This window comes from Littorina saxatilis, linkage group LG5 (genome assembly GCF_037325665.1).
Source record: "Littorina saxatilis isolate snail1 linkage group LG5, US_GU_Lsax_2.0, whole genome shotgun sequence".
Classification (NCBI taxonomy): Eukaryota; Metazoa; Mollusca; class Gastropoda; order Littorinimorpha; family Littorinidae; genus Littorina; species Littorina saxatilis.
Genome location: NC_090249.1, coordinates 24,381,538 through 24,402,785, shown reverse-complemented (window position 1 = coordinate 24,402,785; position 21,248 = coordinate 24,381,538). Strand labels below are relative to the sequence as shown.

The window sequence follows — 21,248 nt, the reverse complement described above, 5'->3', positions numbered from 1 at the left end:
TCACAAATGCTTTGACAAAGGAAGAAGATTGCATTAAATTAGGTTCCATTACCTTCATTTCAGGTTCTTGTAATTTATGGTACAAGGTCCAATCTCGCACGAATGCTGCACAAAAAGTCAAAATAATGCAATTTTAATTTGTCATATCATAAAATGAGGACAACAGCTAAAGAGAGAATGAAGAAAATATGGAAAAGCTATTTATCATTATTATTATTATGCATTTTATCACAATTTTCCGGTGTTCTCTCCACATTCTCACGTACAAGTCTGAAAATAAAGTGTCATGGCTTACGTCTGCGGTCAGGCTCATCAGTGATGTAGACGTTCCAGATGTTGACGACACCCACACTGTCTGCAGAATACATCTTCAGGCCATCATCGTCATCAAAACAGATGGAGTTGATGTAACCATGGTGATCCTCTATCTCCTGGCTCAGCTGCAAACATAAAGCAGCTGAATGATGCTACTTATTTTTTTTATTTTGTTAGGCTTGAAAGGTTGCAATATCTTTTTAACATGGAACTTTTATATCAAGAAGTTTGAAAAGAAGCAGAACTTGCTGCTTACTGAACAAATAACTTGTAAATATGTGGTCTCAAAATCTGGAAAATAGGGTTTCTGCTCCCATAAGAAAACACATGGGTGTGCTACAACTGCTATACAGTGAAAGCCCCCTTTTAAGACCCCCAATGTAAGACTTCCTCTTTTTCTAACACCTTGCTTTTTACATTTAGTCAAGTTTTGACTAAATGTTTTAACATAGAGGGGGAATCGAGACGAGGGTCGTGGTGTATGTGTGTGTGTGTGTGTCTGTCTGTGCGTGTGTGTGTGTAGAGCGATTCAGAGTAAACTACTGGACCGATCTTTATGAAATTTTACATGAGAGTTCCTGGGTATGATATCCCCAGATGTTTTTTTCATTTTTTCGATAAATGTCTTTGATGACGTCATATCCGGCTTTTTGTAAAAGTTGAGGCGGCACTGTCACACCCTCATTTTTCAATAAAATTGATTGAAATTTTGGCCAAGCAATCTTCGACGAAGGCCGGACTTTGGTATTGCATTTCAGCTTGGAGGCTTAAAAATTAAATAATGACTTTGGTCATTAAAAATCTAAAAATTGTAATTAAAATTATTTTTTATAAAACGATCCAAAATTACGTCCATCTTATTCTTCATCATTTTCTGATTCCAAAAACATATAAATATGTTATATTCGGATTAAAAACAAGCTCTGAAAATTAAAAATATAAAAATTATGATTAAAATAAAATGTCTGAAATCGATTTAAAAACAATTTCATCTTATTCCTTGTCAGTTCCTGATTCCAAAAACATATAGATAAGATATGTTTGGATTAAAAACACGTTCAGAAAGTTAAAACGAAGAGAGGTACAGAAAAGCGTGCTATGCAGCACAGCGCAACTACTACCCCGCTCTTCTTGTCAATTTCACTGCCTTTGTCACGAGCGGTGAACTGACGACGCTACGAGTATACGGTCTTGCTGAAAAAATGCAGTGCGTTCAGTTTCATTCTGTGAGTTCGACAGCTTGACTAAATGTTGTAATTTCGCCTTATGCGACTTGTTTAGATATGTTGTTCACAACCTCTGTAGATTTACCTCCTTTTTAAGACTCCCTCTTTTTTAAGATCTGATTTCCCCCCGATTTTTGAAGGTCTTAAAAGGGGCGTTCCACTGTATATGTTTTTTTGGTTTGTTTAGTATTTCAATTTCACCTTTACTGATACTGATAGCCAAGAAATGTCAGGGCTTGGAAACATGAATATACGCATGCAGGGAGAAAGCAGCCCAAATTTCCATGAGGGTAACCTCACAGGACTATATGAATCTTATCCTGATCCTTAACACCTATTCTTCACTCACCTGTCCCCCCTCCTCGTCCTGACTGAGGTCCCAGACTCGGAGCACCTGGTCGTAGCAGCCGGACACGATGATGCTGTCCAGACGAGGGTGGAACTTGCAGCAGTACACAAAGCCTGGGTGAGGCAACACTCGCTCTGCCATCTGTTTGTCTTCCAGGATGTTCCACACTCTGTGAAAAAATACATGTGGTGGGTGGTCAATTACTGTTGGAAGAGTTGCATCTGGTAGAGTACTGACTGGAACTATGTTTGGTACACCGTGAGTCGGAGTGCGTATGCCTGCACACATCAGCGTGCAGGCATGTTTATGTTTGTCTGTCTGTTTATCTGTCTGTCTGGTGTGCATGTGTCTGTCTCTGCACCAGTGTGTGTGTGTGTGTGTGTGTGTGTGTGTGTGTGTGTGTGTGTGTGTGTGTGTGTGCGCGCGTGAGTGCGCACATGCGTTTGCATCTGTTTGTCTCTGCCATGCATATATATATATATATATTAGTGTGTGCACATCAGTACCGCATAAGCTGTTTAAATAAACATGTTCCAAAGAACCCAACATGCTGAGACTTTGCAATCAAGTTACCGTAGGTGGAAGCCCCAGGAATAACCCAGACAATAACACTGACCTGACAGTGCCATCAGCAGAGGCAGACGCAAGGTGTGTGTCTTTTCTGGACCAGGACATGTCGTACACAAGACTGAAGTGACCGTGCAGCTCTGTCTTCACTTGACCCGATGGAATCTGATTCACAGAAAAAATAATATTTATGAATAAATTACATGTCTTCATAAACAAGGACAGTACAGCTTTAACACAAAATAGTGTTCATCATTCCTTGACATAGGTATTATAAAAGTGACAAACACATCCTTAAATGAAAACAATGCTTCATGACAAAGTAAGTCTTACCTCATAGATTAGAATAGGGAAGCCATCTTTGCTCCCGCATGCACAAGCCAAGCTCCTGAAAAAGAATGAATGGTGATTATTTTGTGTCTTGCCTTTAGCTATTTAACTGCAGTGACATCAACAAGTCTTCTGCCCATCTTCTCTACCACCAACCCTCCCCCCCCCCCCCCCCCCCACCTTTTAAAAAAAAAATTGATAAACCTCACATACAAAACCATTGCAACAAGGAATCTGCAGGGGCTGAAAAGCTTTGTAAAGGTACGAACAAAGTACAGATTTACAGACAGATTGTAACCCCGTAATCTTAGCATAAAAGAGGGGTTGGGGTTGGGAAGCAAAGAGCTGTATAAAAGCAATCAGTTGGGAGGAAAAGTATGTCTATACTCCAATCGAAGATGACTGACCTGCCATCATGCGAGAAACGGATGACAAAACAGCCCTTCTTTTGGGCAGGCAAGGTCAGGATGAGATTGTTAGGGATTCGACACAGTTGCCCGAACAGACGACTCCAAGAGGTCATGGGTCGTGCTTCCAGCTTATGAGCCTTCGAGTCCCAGTTCATGCTACGCTTTAGGTCTTCGTACGTCATGGCACCTTGCTCCTGTTAGGACAGCACAACACAATTTGTTTAGGCTAGGAAAATGAGTACCAAGATATTTGCTGGGTATGTAATAAAATATGTAATAAACACCACTCTTGACTTGCACACAACTGCAGTTGAAGCGTTCATCTCATGCTGCTATTTCAAAATGAATTGAGCACATTATCAACTAGTTTCTTTTTTTAAGGTGGTTTAAAGGACAGCCTGGCAAGACTGATTTGAAGCAGGTAGATTTAGGATTAAAAATAAAAGGAGCAAATATTAAAAAAAAAATTATTACTGTATTTTCTTATTTGTACCTCTAAATATTGCAGCTAAATATTTTTCCTTGATATATCTAAATTTTTTACAAATGAAAGCAAAATTGCTGGGACCAGCACAAAAGTCTTGATTAAAACTAATGCAACTCTTGACACAGACGACAACTTGCCTGTTGTGTGGCAAACATGGATCGCATTGAGGGCTCAATGTTGTCAGGTGGCACAATACTTTTCACCGTTACATACAGCGTAGAGGGGTAAGCGTTACGCTGATGTGACTTCCACCAGTGGTACACCTTTGCAAAACACAAAGATTCATGCTATTCAACACAGTCACTTATACAAGTACAGGCAACAACAACAAAAATCAGCACTATGACTATTGTTCACACTTGTCTTCAGCCTTAACACTTTCGCGACGGGAGGTGAATAAATCAGTAGCAGCGCTGACACGCCCATGAACGGGAGGTGAATTTTTCAGTAACAGTCATACAAGGTACACGACTCGTGATTGCTACCCGGTTTTTGAAGATTGCAATAAATTGAGTTGTTTCCCTTGATACACGTGGTTTCCTCTTCCGCCATGATCAAATTAGTGCAGATTTGCGTGGGTTTTTTTAACAAAAAAAATGAATCGAAGGCGAGCCTTGTCACGGGAGGAGATTCTCCGGATGTTGGATCTTGAGGATCCTGTAAATCATGATTCCGACGTGTTGTTTTCGCCTCAAGAAAGCGATATTAGCAGTGATAGTGAGGAAGAAACAGTCCTGTTGTTGCTAGTACGAGTCGGCAAACTACACGGGGTGGTACTGCTAGACGCACATCTCGGAATCGTGTAGGTGCAAGGGGGCGTGGCAGCACTGATAACAATGGCTGGCTGGAGCCTCCTAATCCTTTTGGAAATGTTTATAGGTGTACAGTTGGTACTTTGTTATGAAAATGTGACTTATATTCAATATGGATTACCTGGACATCATTTGGTGAGTGTCACAGTTTTGTTTCATTCGAGTCAGGATGCTGTGAATGAATGCGTGATTTGCTTGTTTTTCTCTTTGAACTGTCTCCTTATTTCTGTGTACAATGTTAACAATATTTCAGCTAATTCATAGGTTTTACACCTTGTTTGGTTATAACATTATTTATAATACTTTCTGTTAAAAAATTACTTTTACAAAAGCAGTGGAAAAGAAAACACAAAAAAACACGTTAAAAAACACAAATTATCCCCTATGCTAAAACAAATCGCGTGACAAACTTATAAATAGCACAACTGAACTGGGCATCCATTTTTTAATTAGTACACAAACTTTGGTGGTGATTGGACTTAATTCAAGCTTGCTAGACAGATTTCTTTACAGTTACTGTTTTTTGGGAAGTTTCTTGGTGGCAAGCTTGGGCAGGCAGGACGTTAACGCCGTGGCAATGCTAGTCACAATAGTGTTAATCACTCTGATGACAACTCCAGTGCATGTTGTCACCATATTCACTGCATGAAAACACCCAACTTCCAGTTTTGCTTAGATGACCTCACTTTTCATTTCCAGAAGCTACACAACAACAAGTCAAATGATGAAACATGTGAAACTTCAGCACTTACCTCTGGCTGTCCAGTTTTAGGGAAGCGACGTGTAGGAATCTGGAAGAGCTGAAGACGAAGTTTGGATCCTTCGTTGATTTTTCCATTGCCGCCCACAAGCTGCAAAGAAAGAAGTTTAAAAATAGCAACAATGGAAAAAAAAGGTTAAACAAAAGTTTCTTTAGTCTCATGGAAATGAATAAGAGAAAGAAAGAAGAGAAGACAGAAACAAGCAAAGAGTATGGCAAAGAACAAACAGGAAAATAATAAAAATAAAACCCAAACAAAGAAACGGATAATTTCTTTTCATTATGATTTTTTTGGTTTTACTTACCTTGAGAAAACCCCAAGCAATGCGATGCCAACCACTCTCTGACTTGTTGTTGGTTGAGTGCATGCTGATAAAATCACGAAGCTGAAAACAAAAGAACTAAACAGTACTTTTTGTTACTGATGCAAAGGTCAAATTTTCCCTCCTCGTTTAGCTTTCACCCCCTTGGACCAAAAAAAAAACCAAAACAAATTGATCCTTTTTTTATCTCCATCTATTGAATCACCAATTCAGATAAAATACACATACACAGGCACACAAAGATAGGTTATAATACCCCAGACCAATTCATTGATTTTCCTGTACAGATTTTGCTGATTGACACAAATGGCTTTTAAGCTATATGGCGGATTAAATTCTTGTTCTTTCTGCATTAAAACAAAGTTCCACTTCCATGCACTCTTTTCCAACAGCAAGTATTCCTAGCAGTTATCATTAACTTTTTTTCTACCAGGACTTTTACAAGCAGACTCCTTCCTACACACAACCAGCAGCTTACCTCAAAGAGAAGCAAAGTTTTAGGTGAGCTCTGGATGAAGTAGTTAAAGTTTTCGTTGAACACAAGCAGCTCCTCCCACATTGGTATGGTTGATCTGAAACATAATATCATTATGACATACAGTGGTAAGTAAACAAAAAGAATCAGAGGAAGAAGAAAAAAACACAAAAAAACCTGGTTGATTTTGTATCAAGCACCATCCATTTAATGTCAAAAATGACAAGTGTTACATACTAAATCATTGCCACTGGCATCGTCCGAAAATAGATCAGCAATTTCAGAAATGGATATACATTTTCACGAAATATTCTTGTAAAGCAATTGGTGCCACAACAGCATCAATAAATTCTTTTTGATGAGGTCAGAGACTGCATTTGGACAAGAGTTCAGAAAGACCCATTCTAGACAAGAGTTCAGGAAGACCCATTCTAGACAAGAGTTCAGGAAGACCCATTCTAGACAAGAGTTCAGGAAGACCCATTCTAGACAAGAGTTCAGGAAGACCCATTCTAGACAAGAGTTCAGGAAGACCCATTCTAGACAAGAGTTCAGGAAGACCCAATTACCCCCCTCAACAACCCATCCACCCAACCCCAAGTTTCTTTCTATTCAGCAGAAAATGTAACATTTCTGAAATCATAAATGTTACAAAGCCTAAACTTTTGACTCTTAACAGGTCAAACAATACATACTTTTTTTGTTTGAAGTCAAAAGGCTGCGTCATGATGGGTAATATATCTTCCACATTTTCGTTCTTCAGCTCGTAGAAGGAAGCGACCGGCCGATCCCTGGTGAGACAAAAAAGTAAGCAAAAAACATTAAGTACGTCAAGAAATTTCTCATTTTAGCTAAAAACTACACAGAGGCTAATTCAAACAGGCAATGCAGTGTCTCAAGATTCTGTAATTAAGAAACTACATTCTAGTTCAGTTATGCCCAGAAATAACCATTCAAAGCAAGCCCCCCCCCCCCCTTCCCTCCAGCTGAAATAACAAATCTTCAACTGAACAGAATGTCCTTCCTAAAATTTGTCACAAAATCTCAGAAACCAGAGAAGAGAAAATGTACGAAACTTGACAGTCTCAAAACCAACGAACAGATTTGGCAGTGAACGTACTTATGCTGCTTGGTCAAGTACTGCCCAGTGTTTTCATCCACAACATGGACACGAATGACTGGATGCAGGATGTTGAAGTCGTTCTTCAGTTTGTCTGTGCGATGGACCAGAACGGCCAGGACCTCCCCGTCATCGGGTGCATTCAACCCTGCCGTCTCTGCTTGCTCATCTTCTGCTGTTTCTGCATCTCCTGTGCCTTCTTCACCTGATGGTCGACCAATTATTATTATTATTATTAATAACTTGTTATAATAAGTTACTTTTAGCGCAAAAAGTCATGTATAATTGTGCAGACTCTGATAGCTTTTCAAATACATTATTAAAATGGTGTACTTAAAGGCAATGATTGACACAAAATTCTCTTCTCTCTCTCTCTCACACACTCACAAACACACGGTTACACAGACACAGGTAGAACAAGACAGAATAACAAACACACATATGGTAACTACAGCATTAAATCAGTCAATTCTGCCATAATTTCCTCAATACACTGGACAGAAAAATATACACTTACCTTTCTTCTTTTTCTTCTTCTTGGCTTTTGTGGTTTCTGCTGCCTCCTGAAAATGCATTATAAATGCTTTGTCTAACAAGCTTACAGAAGAAGTACAAACATGATTCCATAACATGACTCAAACATTATTCAAGCTTCTTGTAAATTCCTGTCAATTATTACGTATACTTTATTTGATCTGCACAAAGTACTTTATTCTTAGTAGTAAATAACAGTATGAACGGATGCAATACATTTTTCTTCACACACCATTTTTTAGAATAGCATTTAATAGGTGCATGTGGGGTCAAAAAGTGGTGCCTCAACTTTCCTAGATCCTTGCTTCAGATCGGTATTTCCTTCTGGCACCAGAACAACAATAATTCGCTTTTAGCATTGCCACATGCACCCCTGTTTTGAAAGCAATTACTTTCTCATGTCGTTTCAAATGTCAAGACCGACAATTTTGTTGTCAAAGTTAACATAGAAATGTATTTTACAGCTTACATTAAACATACATGATTCTTTTTCATAATCAATCATTCATTCAAGTCCTTCATACCTCTTCCTGGGTGTCTCCTTTTGCTGCCTCGTCTTCAATGCCCGTCGCCTCTTCCTCCTTCTTGTCTTTCTTCTTTTTTTTCTTCTTTTCTTCCCTGGGAGAAACAACAGCTTCCTCTGAGGGGGACTGTTCTGCTTCTTCTGCAACAGCAGCTCCTGCTTCCTTTTTCTTCTTCTTCTCTTTCTTGGGAGAAGAGACAGGTTCGTCTGTAGAGACGGGTTCCGCTTCTTCAGGAACTGTGGGTTCTGTTTCTTCGGCTTTCTTCTTCTTTCTCCTTCTGGGGGACGTTACTGGTGTTTCTGTTTCTGTGTTGATGCTGTCTTCTGCTGGGGATTGTGATTCAAGCTGATCCACCAATTTTTTCATCTTCTTCTTGAGGGCTCGGCGGGGGGAGCCTGGCGTTTCAGGTTCTGGAGATGCTGTGTCTTCACGAGGAGACTGTGTGTCTTCCGATGGCTTCTTCTTCTTCTTCCTCTCTCTTGGTTCTGGCCTTGGGGAGACTGTTTCTTCAGGAGAGGGAACTTCATCTTCCGAAGTTTTCTTTTTCTTCTTTTTTTCCCGTGGTGCAGGAGTGGGCGCCGTTTCATCCTCCACTTGCTTTGCAGTCCGACTGTAAAATACCAAACTGAATATCTGAGATGCCGCAACAAAATACAAATTAAAAAGGCAAAGCCACTGCATTCACAAAAATAAAGTGTTCATAACTTCATTACAGCCTTTGGCTTACCCTGAAAATGTCTTGTCATAACTTGCCAACTAAACTTAAAGACACTGTGAAGGAAAGTAAAAGGAACTATTTTCAGCTTAAACGACAGGTCTTATTGAGAACCAACAAACAGGCTGTAAAATTATCATACCTTGTCTTCACATTACAATTCCCCACTCACAATCAACAATGGTTAACCACATGCTTAAATGGAAAGAACAAAAAAGTTCTACGGAGGAAGCTTTCTTTATTTGGTGTTTAATGTCGTTTTCAACCACGAAGGATTATATCGCGACGGGGAAAGGAGGAAGATGGGATAGAGCCACTTGTCAATTGTTTCTTGTTCACAAAAGCACTAATCAAAAAATTGCTCCAGGGGCTTGCAACGTAGTACAATGTATGACCTTACTGGGAGAATGCAAGTTTCCAGTACAAAGGACTTAACATTTCTTACATACTGCTTGACTAAAATCTTTACAAACATTGACTATATTCTATACAAGAAACACTTAACAAGGGTAAAAGGAGAAACAGAATCCGTTAGTCGCCTCTTACGACATGCTGGGGAGCATCGGGTAAATTCTTCCCCCTAACCCGCGGGGGGTTACGGAGGAAACACTCACACGGGCGGAAGAGAGGTTATTTCCTGATCTGTTGTCTCTGTCTTCTTTTTCCTTTTCCCCTTCTTCTTCTCTGCTTCAGCAATTTCAAGGTTGTCTTTCAAGGGCTTCTCAGCTGAATCTGATTAGCATAGAGAAAAGGTTGTCTTTCAAGGGCTTCTCAGCTGAATCTGATTAGCATAGAGAAAAGGTTGTCTTTCAAGGGCTTCTCAGCTGAATCTGATTAGCATAGAGAAAAGGTTGTCTTTCAAGGGCTTCTCAGCTGAATCTGATTAGCACAGAGAAAAGAGTCCTGGAATGTCACAAAACAAGACAAAACAAAAAATCCTAAACAGTTACACTAATTTTTCAACATCAAGTATCAAAAAACAAGAAAGGTAAGTTTATAGAACTTTTAATCATACACAGTACAAAACATTCACAATAACTTAACCTATCAGTCTTTAAAGTGGACAAACAAGAGAAACTTCAATTACTTATATTATGCATTCATTGTATCCATGACCAAAATACAAATTACATGTATGTACCGATCCATGTTAATTATTTTATTTTGTTACGACTGTACACACACAAGCGTGCACTCTTTTGTAGTAAATACATGTATGAGTTTTAGTCGGCCTCTGCTCAAAGAAGAGAAATCCAATGTTGAATCAAAACATAATGCAACAACACACCTGCTTGCAGCTTTTTCTGCCTCTGTTTGTTGCTCTTTTCATTCTTAGGACTGTTGTCTGGCTCATAGATGTTGTTCAACAGAGCGGTGTCCTCCTCTTTGTGAAGACCTGCTATTCCCTTACCTTTGCGCAGTGACTCCAACTGAAAAAATGGACAAAGTCCAAACTGTAAAGTCACTGCTGTGTAGTGTGTAGCAACTAGCATGAGATGCAACAGAGAGAGAGAGAGAGAGAGAGAGAGAGAGAGAGAGAGAGAGAGAGAGAGAGAGAGGAGAGAGACAGACAGACAATGTGCATGAATGAATGAAAACAAATGTGTATGTGTGTGTGTGTGTATGTTCATGGAATTGTTGATGCAACCACACACATATATATATATATATACACTAGATGAATACCCGCTTCGCCGGGAAGAAGTCGAGCCGAATACCCGGCTGCGCCAGGGACCCGGCTTTACCGGCGCACCGCACGAAGGAAGGGAGATAAACACGCAAAACATTAGAGAAGATAAGGAAGAGTAATACCCGGCTTCGCCGGGACAGTGACCTTCTAAAAATAGTATAACGGGAATATGGATTGAGCGTTGTCGACAGTGACCTTCTAAAAATAGAAACGGGAATATGGATTGACGCCACACGAAGGAAGGGAGATAAACGCAAAACACTGGAGAAGATAAGGAAGAGTTAGTGGGAATGGATCTGGGAAGATGAACAGAAAAACCAAAATCGGTTCAGCGTGTTGAAATATCTCATCGAGCAGGTTGTGTCCGGGGTCTACCTGAATATGCCCACCAAATTTGAAACAGATCCATCGAGAACCTTGGGCGTGCATCGCGAACACACAGACACACACACAGACACAAGTCGTATATATATATATAGATACTAGATGATTACCCGCTTCGCCGGGAAGAAGTAGAGCCGAATACCATATATAATTATATAATTTTGGATGATTAATGAGATGAGGATGATTATAATGAAGGAAGGAAAGGAGATAAACGCACGAAGGAAAGGAGATAAACGCGCAAAACACTGGAGACCTTCTAAAAATAGTAACGTGCAGTGACCTTCTAAAAATAGTAACGTAGTAACAGGAATATGGATTGACGCCACACGGAGGAAGGGAGATAATCGCGACTGGAAACACTGAAGATAAGGAAGAGTTACTGGTAGTGGCTCCCGACACAAAAAACAAAATCGGTTCAGCGCGCACAGCGCTGCGCGCTGAGAGCACGTGTTGAAATATCTCATCGATGAGGTTGTGTCCGGGGTGTAGGTGAATACGGTGTCCAAATTTGAAAAAGATCCACCGAGAACTTTGGCCGTGCATCGCGAACAGACAGACAGACAGACACTAGTCGTATGTATAGGTTACAACACGAGTGATTTTTTATATGGCTTGTATTTCAGTCAAGACCCAGCGGATGAATATCATCGGGAGACACGAGCCTCTGGCGAGTGGCTCTCGATTGATATTCCCGCTGGGTCTTGACTGAAATACAAGCCATTTAAACTACTCACTTATCGCCCCCCCCCCCCCCCCCCCCCCCGGCGCAAATCAAGAGCACACGATAATCCCAAAGAAATGACACTCCTCTTTCTCTCCCTCTTATTACTTACAGTTATACTCACACACCTGCGCGCGCACACACTCACATACACCTGACACACACGCAATCACTCTCGTGCGCACATACATCACACATAGACAAGTCATGTATTGATTTGGGCAAATAACGAGGGCAGTTTATTCAAGAGAATACCATCTGACAATGAGAGATATCATTGTGCAGTGATAAGTCCCCACAACAACAAAAAAACAACAAACATTTGGTTACACTAACAACAAACACAAGGAGCCCTCACTCAAAAATTTAACACCGTGAATAATGATTACATAACAAGGTTCGAGTCGCTTCATGCACAACCTCACTTCAAGTGAAGGCACAAACAGGCATGCATTTGCCTCAAAATTAAAAACATCATGCAACGGATTGCTAACAAAATACAACGGTGGATGCCGGGGGTGGATGGGGGGTAAGAAATAGTTGGCATATGCCCGCTGCGCCGCGCTGGTAAGGACTGACCACAATGTGTTGCTCTCCCGTTCTTATAGACCCCCGCTGATGCATCACACGTGCAAGCCCCCCGGCAACATGGACATTGCGGCTGGGCTCTTCTCCTTGACTTTCACAAGTCCTCCTCTCCCCTCTCTTTCTAATTACGGGCCTAAGTGTTGATATCCTGCTTTACTACCCTCTCTTCCCTACCTGCCAACACTGATCCCTTTAGGTCTACCTCAAGTATCTAACATCCTCCTCCTCCACCCGCGGCTAATCTGTCTCGTTTAAATAGAGTTTATCTGACGCTGTCCGCTCTATCTAAACTCACACTTAAACTACTCACTTATCGCCCCCCCCCCCCCCCCCCCCCCCCCGCCCCCGGCGCAAATCAAGAGCACACGATAATCCCAAAGAAATGACACTCCTCTTTCTCTCCCTCTTATTACTTACAGTTATACTCACACACCTGCGCGCGCACACACTCACATACACCTGACACACACGCAATCACTCTCGTGCGCACATACATCACACATAGACAAGTCATGTATTGATTTGGGCAAATAACGAGGGCAGTTTATTCAAGAGAATACCATCTGACAATGAGAGATATCATTGTGCAGTGATAAGTCCCAAATTAGAGGTACTACTCGTTATTCAGCCCAACTAAAGACAGTATACTAGGTTAGAGGTGGGAGGTTTAGGATTGTTGTGATGTTATACATGAAGGAGTTGCCTGGGCTACATGTGATCTGTAAGATGATCTTTTGTGGCAGCTGGTCTAAGTAGCCTAAGTACGCGTTGCTTTTCCAATCCCCCATCAACTTGACAATTTCCCCCGGCACACCACAACTCAACGCCCACGCGGCATCACCCCGCCGAAAGCTGTGGCTGGAGAAGTTTCCCCCAGCAACAGCGGTAGTCAAGCGCAGTTTCTTATTAAAGTCTGATCCTTTCATCGGGAAAACCTGCGCCTTGGGGTCCATCGGCCCCAACAAAGGTAACACAGCGGTCACGGCAGACACTGGACACAAGGGATGGAGTGACATTGCCGGGAGCTTAATTTCAACAGAGCGCTCTTTACGCTGAATCGTTTTGCTCCATTGGAGCGTTATTGACATGCCCGTACCCAGAATAACCACCTGGTCTCTTGTGAGCTGCTTACAAGGATCGAAGTTCCCGTTGTCCTGAAACAAGTTTGATCTCCGGAGAATTCCGAAAAAAAGCACCAAACACGCAGCCCAGAACACAATATCTTGCCTACACTCAAGGTCCAGCTGGCTTTTTATTATGTGTAGTAATTCAGGGGTGATTGGGGTTTTCTTATCAGTGGCACACCCCTTGCATTTTTCGATGCCCTTAAGTGTTGTCTGGACGTACCACGAGTCCCTGAATGGGTGCGGCAAGCCGCTTTCAAGATAAAGAATGCGAATAATGTTGATGTATTGCTTGATGGAGGCTAGGTACGCTGCGTATTGCGCAACAGTCTGCTCGTTCACAGGCACTGGCATTATGTCCATCTCCCCACAGAAACGTAAATACGAGGTAAGGTGGATGCGGTAAGTCTTCCTAGTGTTATCAGAAAAGGCACTTGCTCTGTAATCCAACACTTCTGCCGCCAGTTGCGCCCCTAATGGGGGCTGCTGGTCTGAAAAACAAGGAACAACAGGGCTTGGTCAGACATATGGTCACACAGGTTGATGTCGGGGGGTCTCCCCCGGTGCCAGAATGTCAACAGACGCACTAAGTCTTCGCGCCGTCTGGGCTCATGGAGGCGGGAAATTGTGTCAGCCATGATGTTTACACTACCAGCCACATGTATCGCCGCGATTTTGCAGTTCACTTTTGCACATTCCCACGCCATTTTACGGAGCAGACTGTTCACATACTTATTAGTCGATCTGCCCTTATTAATGATAGCTTTTGCGACAGTACTATCGGTATGAATAATCACTTCTTGTCCGCACCACATCGGAGCCCATCGTGTCACTGCTTGCACCACAGCGCACACTTCTTTATAGTTAATATGTAGCTCCTTTGCTGCCTGCATGTCTTTTTCAAAGATGGTGTACTGCCAGTCACCTTGCCAAAAGGCACCCGCTGCAATATTACATGCATCTACATGAACATGCTGTTTTGCATTGTGAAAATAATATACTGTGCCGTTAAATACATGCATAAAAGAAAGCCACCATTGTACATCCTTATGAAATTCGCCAGATAGTTTCGCTTTGTGTCGCTGCTGCTGAAGGGGTTTAATCGTGTCCAGTATCCGCCGCAGAAAGAATTTTCCTCCTCTGACAGCCTGACAGGCCCAATTAAGGGACCCCGCTATGCTTTGTAGCTGAGTTTTTGTCGCGCGCTTCTTTCCTCGGATCTGGAGGAGTCGCTGCCGCAGTTGCTGCAACTTGTCACTTCCAAGTGACAGGGTGTTGTTTCGCGTGTCGATGTCGACACCGAGAAACGTGATACGTTGAGTAGGCCCCACCACCTTCTTCCAGCTAATGTTGAAACCCAGTTCCCTCAATAATCTAATTAAAGACAGTAACATGTCATTGCACTCTTGTCTGGTAGCTGCTACCAGAAGAAAATCATCAATATACGCTAACACACCTGGCATGCCTTTCCGTGCCATGCATCTGCGAATAGCTTGCGACAGGCGATGGAAGTGTGACGGCCCTACATTGCTGCCAAAAGGCAGCCGACTGTCAAAGAGATATAGAGAATACTACATGGCTTGCTGTGTCGTACCAGATTTACACGAGTTGTTTTTTTAAATAGTGAACTGCGAGCGAAAGCGAGCTGTTCACTATTTGAAAAAGCAACGAGTGTAAATCTGGTACGACACAGCAAGCCATGTAGTATTCTGTTTATCCTACATTATATACTTCTGTGCCAGATCTAACTAAAAGTCACCGACAGCGCTATTGCCTTTGGATCAACCCGCTTTAGAACTTCAAACCACCTTACTCAATTTGACATTCATTCCTCCGCCATGACACACACTCTCAAACTAGGACAAAGTAGTTCGCCTTTGTTAACACTGTTAAGTTTAATATTGAACATTGATTAAATAAATTCGAACAACGAAATGATGGTCACTTCAAAATATACCAGATAAAAAGAAAAGCAGTGGCCACAGGATAAAAGAAACCAAAAGGAACAACAACAGCAAAGCATATCCTTCCGCGATAGGATGACAGTCAAGTCGGAGCCAGGCGAGTCGACAGCTTTCAGATGGTCACTTCTCGGTTTGGTGACTGGACAAATATTGGTTGATGTTGATGGTACCAACGTGCACAGGCCTTGCAAACAGTGTTGTTAGCGTTTGCTGGGATGTGATTGTGGCAGTGGCAGTGGAGACGGCTGGAGTTGAAGTGGCCGTGCGAATCCAATGTGTCGTCTGCTGACACTGGCGACAGCTCCGAGACCGGTGCAGTGCCGTTTAGCATCAGACTGAAGCCACGGTGTTCCTCTTGGGAAATGCTGCTTAACGTTGTTGTGCCCAGATAGCTGCATTATTTTGGTCGGAGGAACGTTATTCTCGGAAAGTTTCTGCACTAGGAACTGGCGTGCAGAGTGGTTGGTGTAGATCTACCTCGGGTTGATGATCCCAGCTTTTCTTCACATGTCGCCCTGGCTTTGGTTGTGGATTGTCTTTCGCAAAATTGGAGATATTCTCTGCCATTACTGTCTTCATGCAAGGACACGTCTCCTCACTGCATGTGCCTGTGAGGTGTCACGCTGCGCAGACCAAAGTTGACTGTGTTTTGCCACCACAGAGTATTCAGGATTACTTCTGGATCTGCGACTCCGAGCTGTTTTGTCTGCCACAGCTTGTCAACATCTTCATCTTTCAGCGGTTGAGCCCTGTTAGGTAAGTTGCCACAACCTTCCTGTTTAACAATCTTCTGCTTTGTCTTCACGACTTCTCTCAGTTACAAGTGTAAAATCGGGGCCGTCTATAACGGGTGCACAGTACTTTTTAGACTTCAACTGTCGATGGATGCTGCTGAGAAGGCCCCTCAGCGTGGGGATGGTTCATACTCTTTGTCATCCGGTTTTTTCAAACTCATGAAAAGAGAGCAGAGAATTTTGCATAATTTTTGTGGTTGGATGGTGCTAATGTTTCTTTTGTCCCCGTGTTTCGCCATAAACGTCGATAGGCGACGTATATCGTAAACCGTTTTTCGGAGAGTGTTCTTGTTCTTGTTTGTCTGAACGAATGAGTCTATTGGAGAAAAATCATAAATCATGGATGACTCGCTTTTTTCTTCATCGACTTCGTCATTCGCGTCATCGCCAAACATGTCTTCGAACAGCTCATCACTCAAAAATTCTTTCAGTGTTGACAAATCGGTTTCGTGGCAGTTGCCATTTTGTTGCAAAAGTAGTTCTTCATGAATATGTAATTACTAATTTACATAGCATGACCTTCCGGTTGACCTCATTTACATGATATACACACGTGTGATTTGAACGATTTTTATCTCACGGGTATCTCTCTCACGTATGTAGGATAAAAGTAGGTTACTTTTCACCTGTGAAATGCCATTTCAGCCCAGTCATACAATAATCGTCCGGACTGATGCATACTGACCGATAGGCGGACTGCAAGTCTACTTTTGCACACCAATACCCTGTCTTCGCTAGGGCGCACGCGTCAGATACGGTTTGAAATTTAGCTGACTCAGGTATAGAATAGTCGTTCATTGCCCTACCTGTGGGTTTGCTAGCGTCATGGATCAACCTGATGCTGCCATCATCCTTGGGAATCGCAGCGATAGCGCTTACCACAGTTGGTTTTCTACTAGCTACAATGTAATAACCTTTTTCTATCTGATCTAATAGCTCTTTTTCCACAGCTTTATGGTGTTCGTTCGATGACCTATGGTTTGTTTGCTCTACGTCTAGTACGCCTGCCCTACTCTCTTCTGTTACACGGAAACCGTTTCTTATGCCATCTAATAAAAAGGTTTTGTCGTGATCGCCTTCTAGCACCTTGTGCCACATTTGAGATTTAGCATTAATGGAATCACTATTTCCGAGAAATTCGCACTTATTGGAATCTAGCTGAGGGAACGGGCTGTTGAAGGTGGGGCCTACCGTTTTGTCGGCAATTCGTTGCGCTGTGTCCTAGGCTGGGGAGGTGGTAGCTGTCACTTTGTGGTCCTTGCCGGGGTGGCCCATGCCGCAGGTGTCGCAGACGTGGAGGAATCTGCAGCGGGACCCATAGGGACAGTCGCCTTTGTTGGTGTACAATAAGCACACTTCCTTCCCGTTGGGTCCCGCTGGTCGCCGGGAACCGCCGCTGGCCGTCGTAGCCTTGCCGCCCTTGTTGTCTTGGACGCCATGCTGGAGCCGGTCCCGCAGGATCACCGTGGACAGGTGGGGGTTGGGGGTTCCCCACTTGAATCCGCTGGACGACTGGCGCCTTCTATACTCGTCGTCGTACAGAAGCACCGACTGCCACAAGTATCTGGCCCCCAGCTCGCCTATCATCTCTGTGTACCGGAGGTAGGCGGTCGAGTCAAACCCGGGCTTCTCAGCAATCAACCTCGCCATGATGCGTGCGTTTGCCACAATCCAGTGGCAGGGGGAGACTTTGTCAAGTTTTGGTCTCTGGTTGAGTTTTAGGATGACACCTCCCCCGAGTGTCACCTCTTCCTCGGCCGCCATCGACCCCGGCACAAAATCCAGCATGGAAAGATAGGAGGTCTCACCTGTTGGCTGCAGTGACAAGCCGCCTAACAGTCCCTGGAGTGGTTCCACGCTTTTTTCCTCAGTCACCCGCTGGGATAGTGGCCCTCCCCCGCTTCGCTTTTGCAGGGCCGCCACTGCTACTCTCAGCGCTACGTAGTGGCCACGCTTGAGACCCAGGCCCTCCAAATCCTGGGCAGTCGCATTACTGAGCACATTGAGGGTGTTCAACTCCTCATCCTGGAGAACTTTAACCACCGTTAAAGGCAGATCTGTCGCCCACGCTCCAAATTCGAAGTCCATATTGCAGTAAGAAATAGTTGGCATATGCCCGCTGCGCCGCGCTGGTAAGGACTGACCACAATGTGTTGCTCTCCCGTTCTTATAGACCCCCGCTGATGCATCACACGTGCAAGCCCCCCGGCAACATGGACATTGCGGCTGGGCTCTTCTCCTTGACTTTCACAAGTCCTCCTCTCCCCTCTCTTTCTAATTACGGGCCTAAGTGTTGATATCCTGCTTTACTACCCTCTCTTCCCTACCTGCCAACACTGATCCCTTTAGGTCTACCTCAAGTATCTAACATCCTCCTCCTCCACCCGCGGCTAATCTGTCTCGTTTAAATAGAGTTTATCTGACGCTGTCCGCTCTATCTAAACTCACACATAAAAAACCACGAGTGTTGTAATCTGTATATCCCATTCTACCATCAAACACAAAGTGTAGACTACTAGCGGCACTGTTGCGATCTGTGCAGGGTAAAACAGTGTTGCCAGCGAGACTTAGCCCTTTTGCAACCTTAAACTAAGTGACCGTCGCTGAAAAAATAAAACGAATGAGTGCATCGATAAGTACGCGGTAACACTACTTTCAGACCATTTAAAAGCTTTAAGTAAAGGTTCATAAGTTGCAAGAAAGTAATGAAGTCGTATAGAAATTAATTTAGTTGAAGCGCACAATTCTTTTGTTTTGCGTTTCAGGTCGGCAGAACGGGCGAAACGGGTTTGGGACCCATTTGGCTTACTCGATTCAGAATCGATTCCACGTTGTTTTTCTCGAACGTGTGTAATTAGGCTTATTGACAGAGAAGCAAATTTTAGGGAACAAATATGTAGGTTTAGATTTAACCATTTGCTCCCTATTTGAAATGTATCTACGTGATAAACTGTTTTGCGAGTGTGTTTGCATGGATGAACTTAAACTGGTATGGGTGTGAGGAAAACGCGACCGACACGTCTGTCACCGCCGATTGATTGCATTTTGAAGGAATATGACTGGATTACGGAAAAATACACACATGTTAAGTTCTTGGATACCTTCATCGCCAATGTGGACTTACTGCAGAGCCAGGCAAAAGAGTAGACTTGCTCGCAAAACACGTGAAACAGCCGATGTTTGATAGCGAAGCCCAACCGTGCCAGGTAAAGGACGCTTCTCGGTCTCGCTGCGCATGTCACCAGTGACAGTGTTGTTGCTTTGAGTTTGACTAACAAACTCGAAACTGTCATTTAAAACATGAGCCAAATGTGTATTGATTGTGTGATTAGTCTATGTGACAGGGCTTCTATTATCTGTGCTCCCTAGCTTCTGTCAGTTCCCACACCGACACTGCCAGAGAAACTGAAGACGCACACCAAAACACACTACCGACAGATTCTCAAAAGTCGTCTGCTAACGATGCAAGGGAGGGTACTCGTGTTTTTGTTTTGGTTCGCTAGCATCTGGTTATCTTGTAAGTTGAATGTTCGTTTTTTTCGACCTGCATTGCTTTCATAATGAAAGAAACGTTTGCTTATTGCATCTCATACATCAGATCAGTTCTGAGATTCATTTTTGCGTGCAACTGATATGGTTTTCTGAGCCGTGCAATACGATTTTGGAACTTCATACAAATGTGTCACATTGTTCGGCTCCTGCAGTGGTGCACTGCGGTTATGAAATTAAAAGCCCCTCCTGTTTTTGGAACCGCAGGAGCTTTCTAGTTTGCTGTTAGGTAGATTTTTGGTTCCTCTTTCCTGTCATGCTCTCTTTTTCTTCATGAATTCTTTTCTTTTTTCTGCCTTCTTGCTCATTCACCTGTATTTTTTCCAAAAATCTCTTCTCTTGCCGCTTGTCTCGCGATTCATGTATAGTTTAATCTGTTAGTGTTCTGATGTAAGTCCAGCAGTAGATAGGTTAAGCCTATTTTAACATACTGGAAACTGGTAATCTTCCAGTAGGTATTAATTTAGTTTTACTAAAGCCTGCTGGGACACAAGTAATGGGTTAGTGCATTTGTAAACAGGAATCGCTTGACAAGTGGCCCCCTTCATCCCCCCCTTCCTTGTCCTGATATGGCTCTGCGTAGTCGGCTGGACGTTAAGCAACAAATAAACAAACAAACAAACATTGTTCGGCGCGAGGTCAAAGGTCGGGAGGAAAGTAGTTCTTTGCCCAAATCGGAATCTGCACTATCATATATTTTTTGGAGTCCATGATGTATTTATTGAGCTATAAAAATACAACATATATACCCATACTGAAGTAACAGAGACAAAGAAGGGAGGTCATGGGATATTAGTAAATAATACACGGCTTACTCTGTGATACTGTATTTACACTATGGTGTTTTGTGTTGTTAGATAAATGAAAGAAAATTGTTCAATATTTAAATGAAAAAAGCAACGAGTGTAAACCTGGTATCACACAGCAAGCCATGTAGTATTCTATTTATCCTACATTCTGAACTTGCGTGCCTTCTACTCCAAACATACCCAGGTCGAAGCGTCCACATTGAATATGTGTCTTGTTGAACCTCAATCTCTGCTGAAGCCTCGTGAAATTGTTGACGTCAAAGCAAAAAGACGCCACTCTACAAATTATAGTGTAAGTTCCAAAAACATTCTTGCAGACTGAATAGCAAACGCAAACATGTTTCGAGAATGACGTTTGTCTCGGTGACGTTGTCATCATGAGCAGTGGAAAAGTAGGTCCCTGCCAGACTGCAGTTTGACACGAACTCATTTGCATGATATACCCAGAGAATAGAGTTTAGTTTTGATATGGGTGCTCTCTTACGCGTAGGTATGATACATTGAAAGACGTCTTGACCGGCAAAGTCTCCAGTGATCACTGTCATACAGCAGAGTACGTTCTTGTCATGGGTCAAAGGCACACGACTCATCAGCCAAGGGGGGAGGAGAGGAGGGAGGAGGGGGAGGAGAAAGAAAAACAGAAGAGAAACAAACAAACAAACAAACACACACACA

At 42.9% G+C, this 21,248-nt stretch overlaps 1 protein-coding gene across 1 annotated transcript in view; it reads right to left on the bottom strand.

Annotated features, from left to right (window-relative positions):
- Positions 1-21,248, bottom strand: part of LOC138966633 (jouberin-like) — a 77,838-nt gene that overhangs the window by 12,298 nt on the left and 44,292 nt on the right. Inside the window, exons 5-20 of the mRNA XM_070338926.1 lie at positions 10,236-10,377; positions 9,562-9,679; positions 8,233-8,842; positions 7,692-7,737; positions 7,175-7,379; positions 6,750-6,845; positions 6,058-6,151; positions 5,562-5,642; positions 5,249-5,347; positions 3,822-3,947; positions 3,195-3,391; positions 2,791-2,845; positions 2,507-2,622; positions 1,891-2,059; positions 296-440; positions 53-105 (exon numbers count right to left, since the gene is read on the bottom strand). Coding sequence (XP_070195027.1) covers positions 53-105; positions 296-440; positions 1,891-2,059; positions 2,507-2,622; positions 2,791-2,845; positions 3,195-3,391; positions 3,822-3,947; positions 5,249-5,347; positions 5,562-5,642; positions 6,058-6,151; positions 6,750-6,845; positions 7,175-7,379; positions 7,692-7,737; positions 8,233-8,842; positions 9,562-9,679; positions 10,236-10,377 — 2,352 coding nt within the window. The remainder of the gene's footprint in view (positions 1-52; positions 106-295; positions 441-1,890; positions 2,060-2,506; positions 2,623-2,790; positions 2,846-3,194; positions 3,392-3,821; positions 3,948-5,248; positions 5,348-5,561; positions 5,643-6,057; positions 6,152-6,749; positions 6,846-7,174; positions 7,380-7,691; positions 7,738-8,232; positions 8,843-9,561; positions 9,680-10,235; positions 10,378-21,248) is intronic.